We start from the raw sequence: 20,197 nt of genomic DNA on the forward strand, positions 1-20,197 counted from the left end.
GTCCCTCCCTCCCCCCCAGTTCAATTACTAAAATCCAGGAGAGGGTTACTAGCAGTTTCAAAATTGCCTAATTATCCAGTGCAATCCAATCTGCATCTTCAGAACAGTCTCTATGGTGGCAATAGTTCTTTTCTTCATTGGGGGATTAAATTGGTTCACGTGCTCTGAATAACCTAATCACTGCTGCCAATACAGTAACAAATGAAGGGAAAAACCTGCCTTATGAGCTAGAAAAATATTTACAGGCCACACTACTCCAGCAAGAAGCCTTTTAAAGCTATTTCACAGTATCAGGCAGGACATAAGGCAAAATCAAATATCTATCCCTAAACCAAAAAGCCCACAACAACAATTAGGTTACTACGATAGCTTTACTCAAGACTATGATGAAATTTTCAAGAAAGATGGCTTGGGGGGAAAATGAAGTCCAAACACCTAATGCTAAAATACTGAGCAGATAAACAAAGAGCACAGGAGACATGCACAACACAGTGTAATCATTACCAAAAAAATAAGGCAGCAAAATCAGCCAGAAATATTAGATAATAAAAACTATCACACTAACATAATGAGTGCTAAAACATTTAAAACATATTAATTCTCTTCTGTTAATTAATTAAAGGTTTCATAGTCTGCATTCTCCTATTTCATGAAGCCAACAGCAAAACAACCCTAAAATTTGATGGCACTAGCTATCCAAACCCAAGATGAATTTTAATATTAAATACACAGATCTATTTGTAAAGCAGAAGTGAACTAGCACAGTTCATTCTGACAATATTAGAAACTAAGTAACCCTTAATTCAAAACAAGTATTTCACAATTAAAACCAGCCATCTATAACAATCCACTAAGCAGAATTCAACAAAAAGGCCTCAGAAAATGATGCTCCTAACTGGTTAGCCTTTACATCAGCAATCCTACAATAAACAGGCCCTGAGCACATACCGTCAGGGTTTTTGGGATACATTTCCTTCATTAATCTCCAATATTAGCAGCAGCAGCATCACTCACTCTTCCATTCCTCTCCTCCTAAAATACATTCCCCAGGAGTCCTTTCAATGCAATTTTATCAGTATTTCCAGGAGGTCTCTCAGCCACATCCCTACGCACAGAGGCAGCAGGGATCTCTGCATTTGTAACAATCCATGGCTGCAAAGGAGGGTGGCAGGCACAGCGACTGTACCATAACCAAAATGCTGAGTTCTCCTCTCTCCTGCAGCACACGTACACACAGCTCGCGTCAGTGCCCGCCGCTCACAACAGCAACCACAATGATGACACAAAATCTACAGAAAAAGCATGCATTACTCACTGGGTTTTATTCTTTAGCCTCTTCAGCATGGAATTCTTTACAATGTAGTAGGTATGAAATGAAACATTTTCCCTTTATTCCACGGATGCCGCTGTGTGAATACCATTAGACACCAAGGACAATAGGCAGGATCAGCTCGAACATTAAGAGCAAATATTTAATGGAAGACTGGTTACCCCCGTCTCTCCCTTTCACATCTCTGCCTCATGTATCCAGGCACGGGTGGTACTGGCTCCCTTGAGAGGCTGTAGCTAGCAGCTGAGGCACAACTAAAACATGGCATGGATGTCAAGGAGCTGATGTCACCAAAACAAGTATTCCTCTGAAAAAGCCGGCAATTCCGTTAGGGAAGCGCTACAAATCGATGGGAATTGTTCAGCTGGACGTGCTGCGTTACACAATGCACTGCAGCACCAAGAGTGATAAATCAGATCAAGATCTGTCAGGGTAAATAAGCTGAGACTCCAATAACTAAGTTATAAAGCTGCCAATCAGCAGCTGGCATCCACAGACGCTGTCAGGAGCGCTGGCACCTCGAGGCACAGGAGAGAACACACTGAACGCCTCCGAAACAACCTTGTTTATTCCACCCTGAAAAAACTGCCCATCTACTGAGAAAGTAAAAGTGAAATGCAGGACTGGTCTAAAAGTCTGCCATCTTTATCAGGAAACACTGATCGAGCACCCAAGGCTCCAGTCCAGCAGATGCTGGGAACACCCGGGAGAGGTCACATTCATGTCTGGGAAGGGATGGGAGATGTTTCAGCAAGGCTGATGGGAGATGGTCACATTCATGTCTGGGAAGGGATGGGAGATGTTTGTCACCTCCCAGCAGCACTGCCAGCTCAGGGAGAGGGGCTGCTTGGAACCACAGCTGTGCACTCACACTGTGAGCTGGGGCTGCCTTCAGCAACAGCACAGAAATTCAGCAGCAAAGGAAGACAGAGACAACACAAATGCAGGTGCTGGAGACTGTGCAAATTCTGTCTCACAGACAGCACCACATCAGTGTAAGAACAAAGGTTCTTCAAGCACAGAAATAGCTTTCCTTAAGTCATGCAAATGGCATTGAAATATTAGGCATGTGGTTTATTTCATTAATGCATTACAGCTTTTATTTCAAGCTTTGCTGGCTGGTACAATCTCAAAACCATATCAATTTAACAAAGGTGAGGATAGGTAGCAACTCTATTATTAAATTTCAACATAAATGCAAACCCTCCAGTCTGTATTCCTGCACTCTTCTTCCAAAGTATTATTGTTCTGAAGGAGCTGGAGAGAGAAAGCCTACAATCCTACAGAAATAGAGATTTGCACTTCAGAAGACCACAAACTATTGGAAAGAGCCACTCCATGACCTAACATGAAGACATCTGAGCAACAGATTGGAAATGCAATTATTATTTCACAATTGAATAGTTTTATTTAAAAACTCCATTTCAAACTGTCTGTAGTTCTGTAACAAACCAGCAATCCACACTTAGAACTACTAATTTAAGTAGAAGCTCATTTTGGATAGACCAACTACTTCACTGTTTATTTGTCTCTGGAAAAAACCTGAGGCAAACCCATAATCTCCTTTATAGTGCAAACATAATGCTCCAGAAAACATATCCATAGATCACATAATAGTCTCACTTTTAAAGGGATTTCCTATGAATATAACTACTACTTTATTTAGTGATAAAGACTAAATAAGAAATTGAAACAGGATTAATATTTTCTGAAGCAAAGCAAATATTTCAGTCCTGACAAAATAAATAGTTCCTTAAATAAACTGTATCACCAACACCAGTAACATTTCCTTACAGTCCAAGTGCAATGCAGATGTCTGCTGTGGGCCTTTGGCTAACAAGCAACAGTACTCAATGTATTAGTCTATGCTAAATTCCAATTTAAATACAATTTAATAGTTATACCTAGGCCACTAGGCCCAATTTCCATGCAGGCCCCACAGATGCAAAGGGTAATGTGCATCACATTAATTCATGAAACCATGAGAAACCTGACCAGAGATCCCTTGTCAAGCACATCCAACTAGACAGGATTTTTGAACAATCTGAGTTGATCCAACGTGACCTGTAAAACCATACAGGGAGAAAAAGCCTACAGACACCAGAACCAGGTCAGCTGAGCCACACTCAGCTGTGCTTTCTGCAGCTCCTCTCGTGGCTTGAGAGAGCTCAAACTTCAAACAAATTAACACAAAAAACTTTCCTATTACAATATCTACACCTTTAATGAGTTCATTAAATTAGGTGGCTCAGGGATAATTTCTTTGACTCTCCTAATCATAGTAGAAGAGCCTTTATCTGCTGCCCTTGTTCAGAAAATTAGAGGAATTAATGTTGTACATTTACTTTCTTTTTTTCTTTTCTAAAAGACAATTTTAATAACCTAATCAACACGAAAACTTACCTGGTTTTTACAGTCAACCTTTCATCTACTGTGGTTGATGTAGTTAAATGTAGAAAATCATATTTGAACTCCAACTTTCTGGTATTTATTTCACCTGTCTCCATCTCATAGAAGTTCTCAATAAATAACTTATTAGCATATTAGGATAATTTCTCTGATTCAAAACAGCATTCACAACTATTAGCACTGCACTACTCCTCTTTAGCCAGTCTCAGGGTAAATCCTGATCAACCAAGTACTTTTCTCCTAGTATGCATTACTTGCTCTTATCAGCAATTAGTTTTATATCTCCTCTCATATTTCTCAAAGAGAAGAGCAAAGGTCCTTCAAATTCCTCAGTTAGCTTTTTTTAATACTCCTGTGAGCAGCCAAGCATCATCTGGTACCTTTGGCACCCAATTATTCCCATTTCTTTCCTTAACATTTACCAAGATATGAACTAAAGTCCTGATGCCATCCCTCTGTAATGAGAGCTGACTGTACAGCTATTTAATCCTTTTATCCCTGTGCAGTTCAGGTTATTACAAATACAGGTAAACCATATCAATTATGTGTCCTTCCTCTGGAGGTTTATCTACCTCTCACAGGATTATTTTTATAGAGATTAATAACCTTTTTATTAAAATGGCTGTATCTCCCTCTTCAGCACATCATTTCTTTTCCCTGAAAGTTAAAAAACCAGAAGAACCACAAAAAAAGGAAAGGCCTACATTCAAACAGGTATCTTAATTCCTGTTGTCTCTTCCTCCAAATGTATCAACAGCAAAAACCAGCATTAATCCCCAGAAACATTAAAACATCGCTACAACACTGATTTATGCAATTTGTCTGTTGACAAAATGTAAAACGTTTTGCATTCTTTTAAGAAAACAAAACAGAAACACACATATGTAGCACTAATTAAGAAAATCCTTTAATATATTTCTTTTCCATGTGACCAAAAAAAAAAGTTTAGCTAGAATTGGAGAACATTTTAGTACTCACGGTCTTCTCCTGGACAAGGCATGCCGGGTTTCTCTGGAGTACTTGGGAAAACTACAACAAAAACATTACATTTTTAAGGTAAAAGATTCTCAGTAGCACTTCCTCCTTGATTCTTGAATATATTTACACATAAACAGTTTTTGGAAGCCTTGAAATAATTCTACATGAGAAATAATGCAGCCAGAATTTGGTTCTAGACTGGCAGGAGCTTATCCTGGAGTAAAGCATGAACAGATCTGTGCAGTGCTGAACTCAAAGCTCCTGCACAGTTTCAGCTTTGAGCTCCAGTTCCTTCCTCAACACCAAACTCCAGGGCAGAGCTACACAAAGGACACTTGACAGGCAAGGGAGGCACCCCAGGCTCCTCTGAAGCAGCTGCTGGCAGTGTCAGCCCCGCAGGGAGGGATCCTGAGCTCTCAGTACTTGCCATGAATGATCAGCCCCTGGTCCCTGTTCTGGCAGTACAGCCGGAACGCCTCCTCCAGCTCCATCTGAGATGAGATGGTGCAGGGGTCACCTACCAAAAAAGCAACACACAGGCAAATTGACCACTGAAGAAGTGCAATTAGTAAAAAATGTACCAGCTTCTGGTATTGCCTTTTGTTCCATCACTTGATATTAAGCTGGCATTTTGATCAAAGCCAAAATGCAACAACACAATTATTCCTTCCAATTTTATCAAAATTGAGTAGACTGAACTATCCTATAGGATAGTTAGAGAATAAAAGTGAACAGATATCCCTAAAGATCCCCCCCATTTTCTTGATGTCTGCTTGTGGTCACATTATCAGCATTACCTTGGGAAGGTTATTTTTGTTAAAACTGGATAATTAATCCATCAATCCACTTAAGCAGACACATGTGAAGTACAGTACATCCCAATGCACTGAGAGCAGCACAGAAGCAAGGGTGTCACTCTGAACCCTGGCCCTCTGTGGGGCAGCCACCCTCCTGCAGCACACCTTGGCTGATGACACTGGACCTTATGATATCCAGGCCAAGTGATGACACCAGGGTCAAGCAACACTTAAACTTGAATTTGTTATTTTTAAAAAATGTTCTTATTTTGTAAAATTATGAATCCAGGGCCCAGCTACCTCTCTTTGTAGGCTGCTGCTGTTGATGATCTATAAACGCAGCAATAATGCAACATGAAAGACAAAAGAATTATTTGTACTGCAAATCAACAATCCATATTCCTTGTATGTTTACAGGATTTTATCATGAGTGAGCTATTCATAGTTCAAACCTTTTGGATCTTGTCAAAAACAAAGAAACACTATAAAAGCCCAACAGAAAATCTATTTTCTTCATCTCTTGGTAGGTTTTGTTTATTCATTAAGCCATGGGCAATTGTTTGCTTTTAGTTAGTTCAAAGAGAACATCTGTTTGTGCAATCAGTCAAATGAACTTAAATTCCATGTGGCAATAAGTGGAAACACTTGCATGCAGAAATAGGATAACTCACAAAACCCAGGAGGATCAGTAACAGCCAACACAGCAGATTGGCTGAAACTCAAGCACTCAGACCCAGGAAGCACAGAAAGGTTGTACAGGTATTTAACCAAGACTAGAGGAAAATACTTACTAGAACAGAGATTAAATAAATTCTTTTCATTTTAAGTAAACTTCAAAAAGCCAATGCAACAGAGAGCCCAACAAAGAAACATTTAACAGGGCTCCTGTCTTAGAATCCTCCAGCTCAAAACTCAGGGGGTTTTCTTCTTCCCTGCAATAATCTCCCTTTATTAGCAGGCATGCAGTTCAACCAGCTAAGCACAGGCAATGTAATTATCTTCCATGTCCTTCTCATCAGGTTACTTCTTATTACACCACCATTAAACTGAGGGTGGTGCAGTTGCCTCTGTCCTTCTTGGCATTCAAAATATAAAGAGTAAAATTTAGAAGTTTTAATACTACTTGTCCTTGGTGTCTTAAAAAGGGCTGAGTTGTCTTTGACTACCAGCTACCTCCTTCCAAGGTTAGTACTTCAAAATTCCATTTACTCAAACAACACTATCAGCTAAGAGAGCTATTAAAAAACCAAACCACACCATTAAAAGTATTAGCCAAACCAGTCTGGTATTTTTCCACCTTTCTGTATTCAGTTCTAGTTCTTCAGGCCCAGACTTTGACAAGGTGCTTCTGCAGAAGTGAATTCAGGCACTACTGCAATCAACCCTTCAGAGCTTCCTGCTCTGGGACAGGGCTCTGTAGTCAGGTATTTAGAAACAAAAAGCCTCCACAGTATGAGATTTGTTTATAGAAGTTCCTCAATGCCCCTTCTCTGTACCACAGTGACCAACAAACCCTGAGAAGTATTTCAGGCCAATACCTTCATCATCAATCCACTTGAGGGTGATGGGCTGCTCCTGCTGCAAGTTACACATCTCGTGCACTTCATCACAGAGCTCAGCATAGCTCATGGATGCATCCAAGTTGGTTATCAGGATGTCCCTGCAGAAGATGAAAACATCAGCTTTTATCAGAAAATACCTGCATATTCCAGCAGTTCCACCTATGGACAGCGAGCTGCAGAGTGATACAGAATGAGCATTCCTCATAGAAAACACTCCCACTGTGCCAGCAGGATTACACCTCACAGTGCTTACCTTAAAAATACTTCAGTGTGGAGGAAATAAATGTGGTAATTACCAGTCTTTAATGCATGTTTACTCGGGTGAGCCAAGCTCCCTTATTATAATGATCAGTGCTTGAAGTGTTGTTAAAAAAACAAACCAGAAGCTTTCATAATAATTTTTTTTAAATCCAGGTGCTTCTTCCATCAGGAGATAAATAAAATCTCAATTCTTGTAAAACCCTTTAAAACAGAGGCTTTACCTCACATCCACTACATTGTTTGAGATGAAGCTTTGATTAGGTGAATTCTCAGAAGATGTAATTACAGGAAAATTCAGGTAAAATCTTACTCAAATTCTGCATCTTGCACTCTACCTTTGTAGTGTTTAGAGAACAGGAATCCAGTACTGAACTCTCTATGTAAACTATACATTATCTCAGGAATTTGTGACAATAACTTTTGATATAATGGAAATCCACAAGTCCTGTCAAAGCAGGTCAAATACTGAAAAAGGAAAAAAGATTATGCAAAACAAAATCTGATTATTTTGAAACAAGACTTTCTACTACTTTTAAAATATTTTTCAAATAATTGACTCTGGGAAATCAATTAATAAACAAGTGCAAAAAGAAACAGGAGATGAATTTAAATCATTCCACTGCCTTCAAAACTTTCCAGAGGACAATTAGGAAACTGTTTTGTAGTTAATGGCTACTGGCATGTGTAATTCTTTCCCCTCTTAGTGTAATACAGCAAATATATCAGAAGTTGTCCAACATGACTGAGATGATTTGCCTGTTTCCATACTATGTGAGAAGTCATTTTAGAAAAAATGTTACACAACATATTCTGCCTACTCATGTCTTTCAGCAGCAGTTGAACAGTACTACACTGAAATAAGAAACTTAAACTCTACAACTCACATTTGAAATGATATGCATTAATAACTTGCCATTTTGCCTTTGCTGAGAAAAATTCCTATAAGCAAAGCTGTAAAACAATCATCTTAAAGAACTGGACTGTTTCAAATTCAGATTAAAGCACTGCTACCTTTTCAAGTGTATCTTTAATCTATACTTTGTGGCGCTCTCAAAGAGCAGCAACTTCATAATTCTTCAGAACAGCAAAAGAAATACATATGCTGCCTGCCAACCTGTGCATCCACACCATCCACAACACTGAGCTGCCAGGTGAGGCTGAGTTTAAGAACATTTCCCTGTCAAAGAACTCATGTTTTATGCATTTATGAATGCAAGAGACCAAACTGGTTCTCACAGCAATGTTTGAGGGCTGGTACAATGCCTTGCCCCAAGACAAGGGCACCAGCAGATGCATTTATTTAATGCTCATTATTTAAAAGCTCATTATTTAAGGCACTGCCACCACGAGCCACTCATGAAATCAGGCAGCTGTAGATCTGTGGTAACCATGGACAATCAGACTTGCACTTTTGATTTAAATATCTAAATAAAATTCAAAAACTGAAAATACACTGTAAGACAGCACTACTACACACACTATAAACTCCAAATGAAACTGGCAACTACTAATCAGCCTTGAATTGTTCAAATTGTTATAACAGATGTCATATTAAAAGTAAATGAATGAACTTCATATCCATGATGCCCATGTTCCTTTGAGATTTACTGTATTTAATCTTAACATCTCTACAGCCACATCAGGCAATCAGGGCACAGGGAAGTGAAAGCCATTCCTTGTTTAAACAATCCCACAGGACACTTTAAAAAGAATTTGAAACTGGACACTCCACAGTGATATGAAGAGCTAATGATCAGTAAGCTCTGTGTGAGCAGTTACAACAAGAGAAATAATTGCAGTGACAATCAAAGGTGTCACCTCTCAGAGCCAAGATAACCCAGCACAGCAGAGTGCACCCTGCTCTGCTCCAGTGATCCCAAGTAACCAGGTATCAACTGAGGCAAGTTCTGCCATTCTTGCTTCATCATTGCAGTTACTTCGTCTTTCTTTTGTAACCTACTCTGGCAGTGATTTCTACTGTGCTATGTTAGGAACTCTGTCACACCCAGAAACAGGAATACCTGAGATACTCAGCCTCCAGAGATCCACTCAACACTCACATGTTCCAAACTTCCTCATGCTCACATTTCTAGCAGGCATTTCAACATGGCATCTGCACTATCATTTTCATTTCAGCAGTTACTCCCTGATTCTGAAGTTGCCCAGCATCAATGATTTCCTGCAGTCTGGGAAATTTGTTCAAAAGCTGAGTGCAGTGGAGACACTGAGATGATCAGTTATAGAGGCTGTAATGCCAAAAAGAGTCAGTTTTACCTCCCACAATTTGATCAGCAGAACAAAACCAAAATTCATAGAGCTTGTAACTCTTGTTTGTAAACTGACTTCTACAGACTTCACAGCTCATGCAAAAGACTGAATGCAGTGTTTCAGGAAAAACTACAGCAGTTTATTGTAAAACATGGTAATAATAGTTACTTGACTTCTAACACGGGCACAATTATCATCACCTCCCCCAGCTGTGCACAGACAAGTTCCACAGACACACTGCTTTCACCTCATACAAGCACTGCCTGCCAGCAGGCCTCCCCAAATCACTTACACCCACTTCTACTGATGCTTGTAGGGCCTTCCCCACAGAACTGAGCTCTCCCATTGCATTCCCACATTAATTCAATTGTTCTAGAATTCTAAACTCAGCACCTCAAACTACATGGCATTGGTAAGCAGGTAAGTTTAAAATAAAAGCATTTTGTTTTCCATAACATTTGTGAAGTGACTTCCATAACTGTATCACATTTAATTCAAACCAGCATTTTTCTACACCATGATGTAAGAACATGCACAGTGGTAGCTACATTTACTCATTTAACAGTAAAACACCAGAAAAGATCACTCAAGTCACTTATTAAATGCCAACAAGTTCAGTCTAAATACTTCCAATCAACTTTAGGACCTACTTGGGCCAAATATTTAACTCCTCAAATGCCTTAAACTCAGCCTTAAAGGAAGACAGGAGAGATTAAGGCAACATTATTTCACAAGGTCCTCAGAGTGGCAGCAAGGCAATTAGATTAAACATACCTGAAAATTCAAATTTCATGTTGCTGCAATAAAACCTTCCTGTTTCTACTGTCAACTGAGTGAAGTCATAAGGGACCATGACATTCTGATTATAGACAGGATAAAATGTAATAACTGCATGTGGGGGCAGGAGATGGATCTAACCTGGCTGTGACCATGGCAATCAATAATCCATCAACCCACAATAACTGGGGGTTTGTCACTTATGCACATTTTCTCCCCTTCTGAAAGAATAAATTAACTTTTCCTCTTGATCAGCATGCTGCAGGAGTCTGTCTGGTATTTTAATAGCTCAGAAGTTTACCTGCCTGATCTGACATTAATTACAAATCCACCAAAGCCCTGGTTACTTTATCACCAGGTCAGACCACGAACTCCTGCTCAATACACTTCAAAAATAGACAGGTCACAACACAGAGGAAAGGACACACTGACTTACCCACTGTAGTGTGTTTTTACTCTGATGAAGTCTTTGTTCAGATCAATTTTTGAGCCCATTCTGCTAGGCATGGTCTGTATTTAGCAGCTATATAAAATTATAAGTGTGCAGAAATAAGTTGATTGAAGACAAATTCTGAAGTGAAGAGCTTCACATGTGAAATGTGTCTCTGCTCCAGATGATTCTCAATCCAGCTGCACAGATAAAAAAAACCCAGAATATTGATGAATATACACACACTGCCAAACAAATGAGTTGTGTCAAATTTTAGAAACACAGTTTTACACAGAACAGCAAAAAACATCAAAAGGAAAATGTGTAAGACCATTGACCTGCACAGAAATTAAATAAGATTGGTTAAAAATACCCTGAACAATTTAGCTTTACAGAAATATCCCAAGTATTTGAGGATGTTTTCTTAATCATCCAACAGCTCCCTCCTGGCTGAAATACTCCACAGAAGTTTTTACTTATTCATCAACACAGCATCTTACTCCTTTCTCCCAAAGAATCAAGTAACTAAAAATAGGTTTTTTCTGTAAATAAAACATTGTAGTCAATTACTATCAGCTACAAATTTACCCACGAGAAGCAGCAGAGGAACTCCGAGGGGCAATTGAGCATATCTTTATGATTGGAGCCTGACAAACATCCTGTTTATTCCAAACCACCACCGCACACAGAGGTGAGACACCTCCCTAACCTCGCTGTCCGGGCAAGGTCCCGGGGGAGCGGAGACTCCCGAGAGCACCACCCGACCCTCCCGGGGGGCTCAGGGGAACACGCGGCCGCTCCCGCCCGCCCACCCGCGGTCCCCCCTCAGCCCCGGCCTGCGGGGAGCGGCCGGGACGCGGCACCGTCGCTCGGGACGAGCTGGCGCCGGCACTTCCCCGGACGGAGCGGTCTCCCCCGGGACCGGCCGGGCTCCTACCTGCTCCGACCGCCGCGGTCCCACCCCACACAGAGGGGCCCCGCGGCGCGCAGGGGCCGCTCCCTGAGCCCTGCCCGGCTACACCTCCGCGGCCTCAAGTTGCTCAAAGTCCCGCAAGGAAGTTTCGAAGCGGACTTTGCCTCGCTGGCGGCGGTGCCCCGGCGGGGAGCGGCGGCGGCGGCGGCGGCCGGCGGAGGAGCCGCGCTGTCCCTCAGGTGGCCCCTCAAGTCCCGCCCCGGGTGGCCCCCGCGCCCCTCAGCCGCTGTCCGGGCTCGGCACCCCGCGCCCGCGGCAACATGGCGGTCTGAGGGCGGGAGCCGCAGCCAATGGAGAGCCAATCCCCGCCCGGGTCCCGCCTCCCCGCCGCCAATGGCAGCGCGGGAACCGTTACCTGGGGAGCCGGAGCGTCCCGGCCAACCAGAGCGGGCGGGGGGCGGCGGGGAACACCTGCAGCCAATGGGAGCGCGGCGCTGCAGGGAGCGGCGGCTGAGGGAGCGGGGCGGGGGACAGGTGTGAGCGGACAGCGCTGAGGAGACTCCTGTGAGGGGACAGGTGTGAGGGGACAGGTGTGAGGGGACAGCGCTGAGGGGACAGCGCTGAGGGGACAGCGCTGAGGGGACAGGTGTGAGGGGACAGCGCTGAGGAGACTCCTGTGAGGGGACAGCGCTGAGGGGACAGGTGTGAGGGGACAGGTGTGAGGGGACAGCGCTGAGGGGACAGGTGTGAGGGGACAGCGCTGAGGGGACAGCGCTGAGGGGACAGGTGTGAGGGGACAGGTGTGAGGGGACAGCGCTGAGGGGACAGGTGTGAGGGGACTGTGCTGAGGGGACAGGTGTGAGGGGACAGCGCTGAGGGGACAGGTGTGAGGGGACTGTGCTGAGGAGACTCCTGTGAGGGGACTGCGCTGAGGGGACAGGTGTGAGGGGACTGTGCTGAGGGGACAGCGCTGAGGAGACAGTGCTGAGGAGACTCCTGTGAGGGGACTGCGCTGAGGGGACAGCACTGAAGGGACAGGTGTGAGGGGACAGCGCTGAGGAGACAGTGCTGAGGAGACAGGTGTCAGGGGACTGGTCACGGGATGTGTGAGGGGACAGCGTTGAGGGGCTAGGGGAAATGTAAGGGAGATCAGGTGTGAGGGGACAGGTGTGAGAGAGAGCGGTCTGTGCTGAGGGGACAGGGGACAGGTGTGAGGGGACAGGTGTGACAGGAGACTGGTGTGAAGGGGACAGGTGTGACAGGATACTGATGTAATGGCACTGGTGTGAGGGGACTAGGGACTGAGGAGAGGTTCTGAGGGGACATGGATGGGACTGATGTGAGGGGACAGAATTGGAGGGGTCATGTTCTGAGGGGATAAAGGCCAGGTGCTGAAGGGACAGGTGTGATGGGACAGGTGTGATGCCACAGCTGCTTCCCAGGAAATCCCAGCAGGAAGCCCCAGCAGTGATGTCCGGTGAGTGTCAATCCAGCATCCAGCCCAGGGAGGGGCCACTCAAAGTGGCTAAAGCGGGAAAATCACAGCTGAGATAATAAAGAGGGAATAATATCAGACTGGCCAAACGAGAGAAAAAAACAATATATTAGTGTTGGAGCAACCAGAGTTCCACAAGAGGCAGTCTGTGACATGTTTAATGCTTTGTAAAGTTGGGTTTGGATGTTTTTCCCTAAAGATGCTTTGGTATTTTGCTTCCAAACCAAAACAAATCAGGATCTCCTGTGTTTTCCTCACAGAAAGCTGGGATGGTGAGCTCAGAGAGTCCTCTAGTGGAAATGCTACTCATCCTGCCCAAACAGCTGGTTTCCTTGTGTACTTTAAAACATTTCTAAGCAAATCAGCTATCCAAGCAAAAGGGATGCTTTGGGGCTTTTCTTGATGTATTTATATCCACCATTGGGCAACAAGACCCACCACATTTGAAAAATAAAACAGGAAGACACAACTATTAGAGGGGTTTTTTTGGGGCTACCTGGAGTTCAGTGGTCATGATTTGTATTTTGAAATGGAAAAAAATAATCGGTCCTTAGTCTTCTGCTATTCCATGTGTACAAGTTTTTTTCAGGCACATTTAGCACTTTCTCAGCATCTTTGTGGGGCTTTTGGGATTTGTGAGTTGGACAGGTGGCAGCAGTGTAGCTCTGAGGCTTCTTTTGGTGTTTCTGCAATCTTCCAAAATACAAATAAATAATAATTGGCACCAGTTTAATTAGCAGTAAAATGGGAAAATGTGTTCCAATCAGTCAAGATGTTCTCTCTGCCACCAAGGAAATGCATCCCATGGCTTCATTTATCAGTCTGTAATTGAATTATTTGTGTGTCCACTGCTAATTTCATCTTATTAGGAACTCTCAATTTGGTTTCAAAGTGGGTCCTTAAATCTTCATGTGCTCCCAATTTCTCTGCTTAAAATGGAGAACATTATGTAAGGTAGGTCTGCAAACATCATTCTTTCAGGTCAAGGTAGTCTTTGATCTCCATGTCAATGAAATGCTTCAGCTCCTTGAGCTGTTGGATTGGGAGATAAAAGGTTTTTCAGAACTGTGATCTGAAGTTTTCTGTGGTTTATTGCTGTTTTTTTCTTCTAGCACAACTTACCAAGGGGAAAAGCTCAGGTATATTTTCAGTGCTTGATGAAAAAAAAAATCTCAACCATAATACTTTTCCATCTCACAGAGAAATTTTGTAGTTGGTCACTTACTGTCCATGCTGTTGCTTTAGAAGGCTCGTTTTGGGTTGGTTTGGATTTTCTTGTATTACAAGACAGTTTAAGCAGTTGAATTTCTCAATAGATGTTCCCACTTTTGGACAGATGGCAGCTTTTGGAGAGGACCTTGGCTTTGCTCTGTGCATTAGCTGACAAGATTGTAACTGGTTTGAAACACGAGTTGTAAATCCTCAGTGCATTCCTTTTTCAGTGCATTCCTTCTTTCCCCCTTTATTTTTCCACATGGCAGGCACTTTTGTCTTCTACCAAGCCATCCTCAACTTAAAAGTTGCAATATTTCTGTCACCTCCATCTAGATTTGAAGAGCTGACAGGCTCCTACAGGTTATTTTATTTTATTTTATTTTATTTTATTTTATTTTATTTTATTTTATTTTATTTTATTTTATTTTTATTATTTTATTTTTATTTTATTTTATTTTATTTTTATTTTATTTTTATTTTATTTTTAATTTTATTTTATTTTATTTTATTTTATTTTATTTTAATTTTTCCAGGTGGAAATGAGATATCTAAAATTTTAGTTCTTTTAAAAAAATCACCATTAGAATCTTTTCATATCAGGTCATTTAAGAGCAGAGATCTGAAACAATGTTTGAGAAAGAGAAAGCTGAAAAGGTTTGGGTTGTTTTTTTTTTTCAAACATTTCATTTCTGAAATTCTGCATTCAACCTCAGCATCCAAACGTGCCACAGATTATTTGTATCAGCGAAAATGTGATTTATTCAAGAATCTACTGACGGTAGTGCCACTGCTGCAGCCTGGCAGTGTGAATTGTCCTTTTGATTAAGTTAAGAGCTTGCCGAATGTTGCTCTCAGAACATTCTCATTATTTCCTGGCACGGATGTAAATTCCTTTCAGGCTGTACATCCGCGCGTTTCCAGCAGATGGCAAGAGATTCCCAGGCAACTCTGTGCAGACGATGCTTACGAGCCGTGCGTTTTTATTTAGTGCTTCGGGGCGTTGAGAACTGTCCCTTAAAAATCAGTTTAAAAGGAGACAAAAAAAAATCTTTGGGTAAATAATTTCATTAATCTAAAGTACGGCTTGAGCCATCAGACACGAGGTTCTTGTCTGCTTCTGACAGCGCTGACCAGAAAACTCCTCCCTCCCAAAGGCTCCAGTGGAAACATCATTATGGCAGCTGCTTCCTGCAGTCAACTGTTGCAAAAAAGGAGCAGTCGGTGCTGATTTCACCTCGGCAGAAGACAGGTACCCTCTTAGTACTTGAATTCATGACTCAAAATCTTCAGCTATATTAAGACCTTTCAAGTTTCCAAGGTTTTAAAGATTTAGTAGGGATTAGAACGATGCTTTCACACTGTGAACTAAACAACAAAGAAATTGAGAGAGACAGCTCACATCTCCAAGTGCATGTGAAGTGTGAGTAACCAGTTCTGCATCACTTTAGAATAAAAATGCCTCCCCATAGAACGTCTCTAGCAGATCAAACCAGCAGCTCTCCAGCCTACTTACTCTTTTCTTTTGCCAAGGAAGAGACTAGATATTGTTTCCATTGAAATTACTGGCAGTGAAATCCTTGGGTGCAGTGGGAATGAATTTGGGCCAGATGCCACAAAGTTTGGATAAAAATAATAAGGCAAAACATTAATATATTTGAACATAAACTGGAGTAAAGCAGATTTTCTACATAATATCAGAAATCACCATGGCAATTCTTTGTAGATTTTCTTGCTGGCTTGAATATTAGTGTTTTTCTAGCCTGTGTTAAAATAGACAAAATGAATAATGTTTCAAGACTATTTTAAGCCAACACCTCCCTTACTTGTCTGTCTTATATAAGATAGAAGCAACCAGAAGCTGACTCTCTTGTTGACACCTCATTAACCAGGAGGAGAAAGAATTCTATGAGTAGCCCAAACTACACATCTTTAAAAGCAACTAAACCCAAACCTTTGGGCTTCTGTATTAACTTTGTCAGGATATTTAAACAACCTGATTGATTTTACAATACTATGTGCACTGCAATTGATTAAGAAAATGTAGAACCTCCTGTCCTTTCTGCACATACAAGGTTGTATATGCAAAAGTTTCACCTGCAAAGATGAGGGTAGGATAATCTTAAATATATCCATAAAAATGTAGTTAAAGATGTACAGAAATAGTTATTTTGTATTTGTTTAAAGCTGGAAGAAACGCAGCAATAAAGGAAGAACAGCCTGGATGGAACATTATACCAGATGTTTTACAGATTACTCTGTGTTTCATCACTCAGCCTTTATTTAATCTTAAGGCTGTAGTGATTGTAATACTGCAATAGCTCAATGGCCTATATATTGCTTTGCTACTTCCAGCTCTGCCTGTTCCAATTGGCCAAAGCTGGCCAATTATTTATTTCTGTGGAAAGAAAAATGTTCTCCCTACTCCACTTGGAAACCCCATGAATGAAAATGGAGTTTTGTGATATTTGTGCTGCTCTCCTTGAGATTACTTACCCACTGAACAACCAATGCAACCTGGATTTGATAGTAACTGATGTTACCCAGCAACTGTGTTAGAGATGTTTGGGCCAAAATTAGGAAGAGTTTCTTTAAGAGTGTGGAGAATTTGAGGCATGACTTAAACTACCTTTTTCTCTCTATTGCACATATGGGGTTAGTAGTGTGCAGTGAGAAAGTGAAACAGGGAGGAAAGAGTGTGTTTGTGTGGGAGTGTGTTTGTGTGGGAGTGTGTTTGTGTGGGAGTGTGCTGCTGCATTATCACAGGGTTGGTTTCTTGCCTTTTATGTAATAATCATTGGAAGGTACAAAGGTTTGGCAGTTGAGACTCTCAGTCCTGTTTTTCATACCTGAGCAATAAGATTATATTAGTTTTCCCTAATATGTTCTTTTGCCAAAGAAAATGAAAATTTCCTCTTCTTTTCCCCTTTCCAAAAGGAAAAAAAAAGGGAAAGAGAACTGAGGATCAAGTGAAACAGATGTACTGCAAGAGTTAAAGAAAGGATACGTTTCCAGAGCTTTCCAGTGTCTCAGAAATGCAGAATATTTGGATTTACTTTTTTGGACCAATCTTTTCATGGAACAGTGAACTCCCAATAACATCTGATTAGTTCTGTTCCTGCTATATTTTCTGACAGTCTGGGCTTGACTGTCTTCTCAGATTTGTTTTTACTGTGCAGGACTTAGTAAAAGGAATAGCTGTGGCACAAAGCTGGTCCCTGATGCATTATGTAATGAGGGGCTTAGATCCTCAAATTAATTCTATTTCAGACACAGTGCCTTTCTCATCTATCTACCAAATCCATCCAAACCACTTATTCATTGCCAAATTTTTATTCAGTGTTCATTAGGAAGAATCAGCTCTGTCTGTTTGTAACATATATTGCACCCAATGTTATTTTATATCAAACAGCCTTTCAGCCATGGCGAGTGGTTTGAGCTCTGTAATGAACGGGGCAGGAGGGAGTTGCTTCCGAGTTTTTTCTTCAACAAAAATATTCTCAGAAACTTTCAAGAAGCTTTTTGTTATCTGTTCTGCTTCAGAGACAAGCACACAGGGTGCTGCTTTCCTCTAAGCAGAAGTGCTTTTCCAGGGCAATGACTGGGAGTATTTAAAATCAGAGCAATCGCATTAAGTGTTTTGTTGTCCCAACAGCAGAAGCCTCATTGAGCTAAATTGGTTTTGCTACATTATCTATTGGATTAGCAAACCAGTTCAAAACTGATGGGAGAGCTTTTACTTTAACTGGGATAAATGCTTTCATTTTTACCCAGAAACAGGACAGACATTTCTGGTCTTTAACCTCTTCATAGTGCTGTCACTATGAATGCCAGCATTACCTTCAAACAAATGCAGTATCTTGCTCTTCTTCATCTTTCCTCCTGTGCTTTCTGATTCTTTCCAACCTCATGAGGCAGCAATAGCTATTTTTTCACATCAGTACAGCTTTGTGCATAAGTGCCCCCCAGAAAGCTCTCATGAACACACAATGGTGCTTCCTCTTCTGTTGTCAAGGCCAAAGGAGAGTTTTGCAAACCCTTGGGCACTGAAAAGGCAGGATGTCATTATGGGCTGAAATCTCTAGGGTCATTCTGATTTTCCTTCTAATGCATTTTATCTTCCAGTTCAATAGTTGGAATGCCTATTTTGTCCGTTTATAGAAGCTCCAATTTCTGTATATCTACATTTTATTAACACTTCACATTTAGAATGATTACATTAACACATATCCCACTCTTTTTCTCACAGACACGCCAGTCCACAGAGCAGTACTATAAATTGCTGAAAGGAACACAAATGCTCTCAGGTGCAGCACAGAAAAAGTGCCTTCTCATCTGTCACATACTGGTTTTTTATGGCACTAGTACAACCCATCCAAAGTCAGCATTCAACTGACATCAGATCTGGCTTATTTCACTTTAATTTCACATCATGAAATTGGAGTTGAATAGGGAATTGTCTTTAGATGTTAATAGGTCTAAAGCAGTGATGTCTGAGGAGTTTTAAATATGATGATTTTAAATGAAAAAAGAAAAAGTGAAGCGCACACAAAAGTATAGAAGATTCAAATTTATGCAAAACTCCAATCATTTCACCATACTCCTGTGCTGAAATGTCTCCTCAAAAGTTTGAATGGCATCTGAATTTTCAGTTTCTGGCTCTGGAAACCAATTTAAGAAAATCTCCCTCTTGTTGATGGAGGTGTTTTGTCTTGTGCTACTCATGCAAGTGCAACAACAGCAGCTGAAACTCCTGCTCCCCCTCAGATCCCCTTGTTTCTGGGATGGACACGTTGCCATGTGTGTGCTCACAGGGCACTTCTCCAACTCCCTGCAAGCTTCTGAGATATTTTTTGCCTTTTATTTATGCTTCTGTCTACATCACTGTAGGTACTCTGACATTCTGGCTCTGGGGTTTTTTGAGGAGATTGCTGCCACCTTTTACTTTGATCAGTCACGCTGAGCTGTGCACCTTGAAGATCTGCAGTCAAACCAGAGAAAAAATTCACGGAATAAATCTTGTGGGGCAGTCAGCAGGACATGCAGCCTGTGACTGTCTCCCAGATGGAGAAGCAGCTCATTTTGTCCAATAACCCCATGTGATCAGTGCCTTGGCTGCAGTGCAGGGAGTTATGTCAGGTGCACAGTTACAAACTAGTACTGCTGAAGTAATGAGATTGGACATTGCCTTTGTAATATCTGCAGCCATCTTCTTGCTAATTACTCTCAAAAACCGGCCACTGCACACCAGAGGGACCAGGGGAGTGCCTCCTTCTCTGCTCTTTAATAACTTTAATTCCCAAATCATGGATTATTTTCTTACGATTTGCACTCCTCAGGAACTTGCTGTGAATATTCCTCCAGCTGGGTTTAGTCAATAATTTCACTCTTAGCAGAAGTTAGCAACATTGACAGGCTACATAATAAACTTATAGCTGGAGAAAACAGTGGGACACAAAAAGGCTGGATTCTGCTTTCCCAGCAGAAATTAATCTGATTTTAAACTAAAGATTATTTCTGATTTTTACAAGTATAACAGAGAAGGTGGTGGGACCATGATCCTTCTAAAGGAAGTAGTATTTTTGTGGTGATGGATCATGGAAAAAGCAACAACTTAGTAAGGAAAAGGCATTGTAAAGTCATGCTTCTGCTGCTTTTATTCCACTCTGCATTAAATCATTATATAGAGCAGTAGGATTTATTCAGAGGAAGGCAGAAGAGATTGCGTTTCCTTGGAGAGAAAGTGATTATGACCAAAAACACAC

At 41.5% G+C, this 20,197-nt stretch overlaps 1 protein-coding gene across 2 annotated transcripts in view; it reads right to left on the reverse strand.

Annotated features, from left to right (window-relative positions):
• PRKCZ (protein kinase C zeta) overlaps positions 1 to 11,896 on the reverse strand; it is a 41,908-nt gene extending 30,012 nt beyond the window's left edge. Inside the window, exons 1-5 of one of the 2 annotated variants that reach the window (XM_066563833.1) lie at positions 11,750 to 11,896; positions 10,819 to 11,012; positions 7,053 to 7,174; positions 5,145 to 5,234; positions 4,718 to 4,768 (exon numbers count right to left, since the gene is read on the reverse strand). In XM_066563833.1, coding sequence (XP_066419930.1) covers positions 4,718 to 4,768; positions 5,145 to 5,234; positions 7,053 to 7,174; positions 10,819 to 10,889 — 334 coding nt within the window. In that variant the 5' untranslated portion in view covers positions 10,890 to 11,012; positions 11,750 to 11,896. Of the gene's footprint in view, positions 1 to 948; positions 1,205 to 4,717; positions 4,769 to 5,144; positions 5,235 to 7,052; positions 7,175 to 10,818; positions 11,013 to 11,749 lie in introns of those variants that run through there. The other variant, XM_066563834.1, reaches the window with a different exon arrangement.
• Positions 11,897 to 20,197: the final 8,301 nt, after the last annotated feature.

This window comes from Molothrus aeneus, chromosome 21 (assembly GCF_037042795.1).
Source record: "Molothrus aeneus isolate 106 chromosome 21, BPBGC_Maene_1.0, whole genome shotgun sequence".
NCBI classification, from domain to species: domain Eukaryota; kingdom Metazoa; phylum Chordata; class Aves; order Passeriformes; family Icteridae; genus Molothrus; species Molothrus aeneus.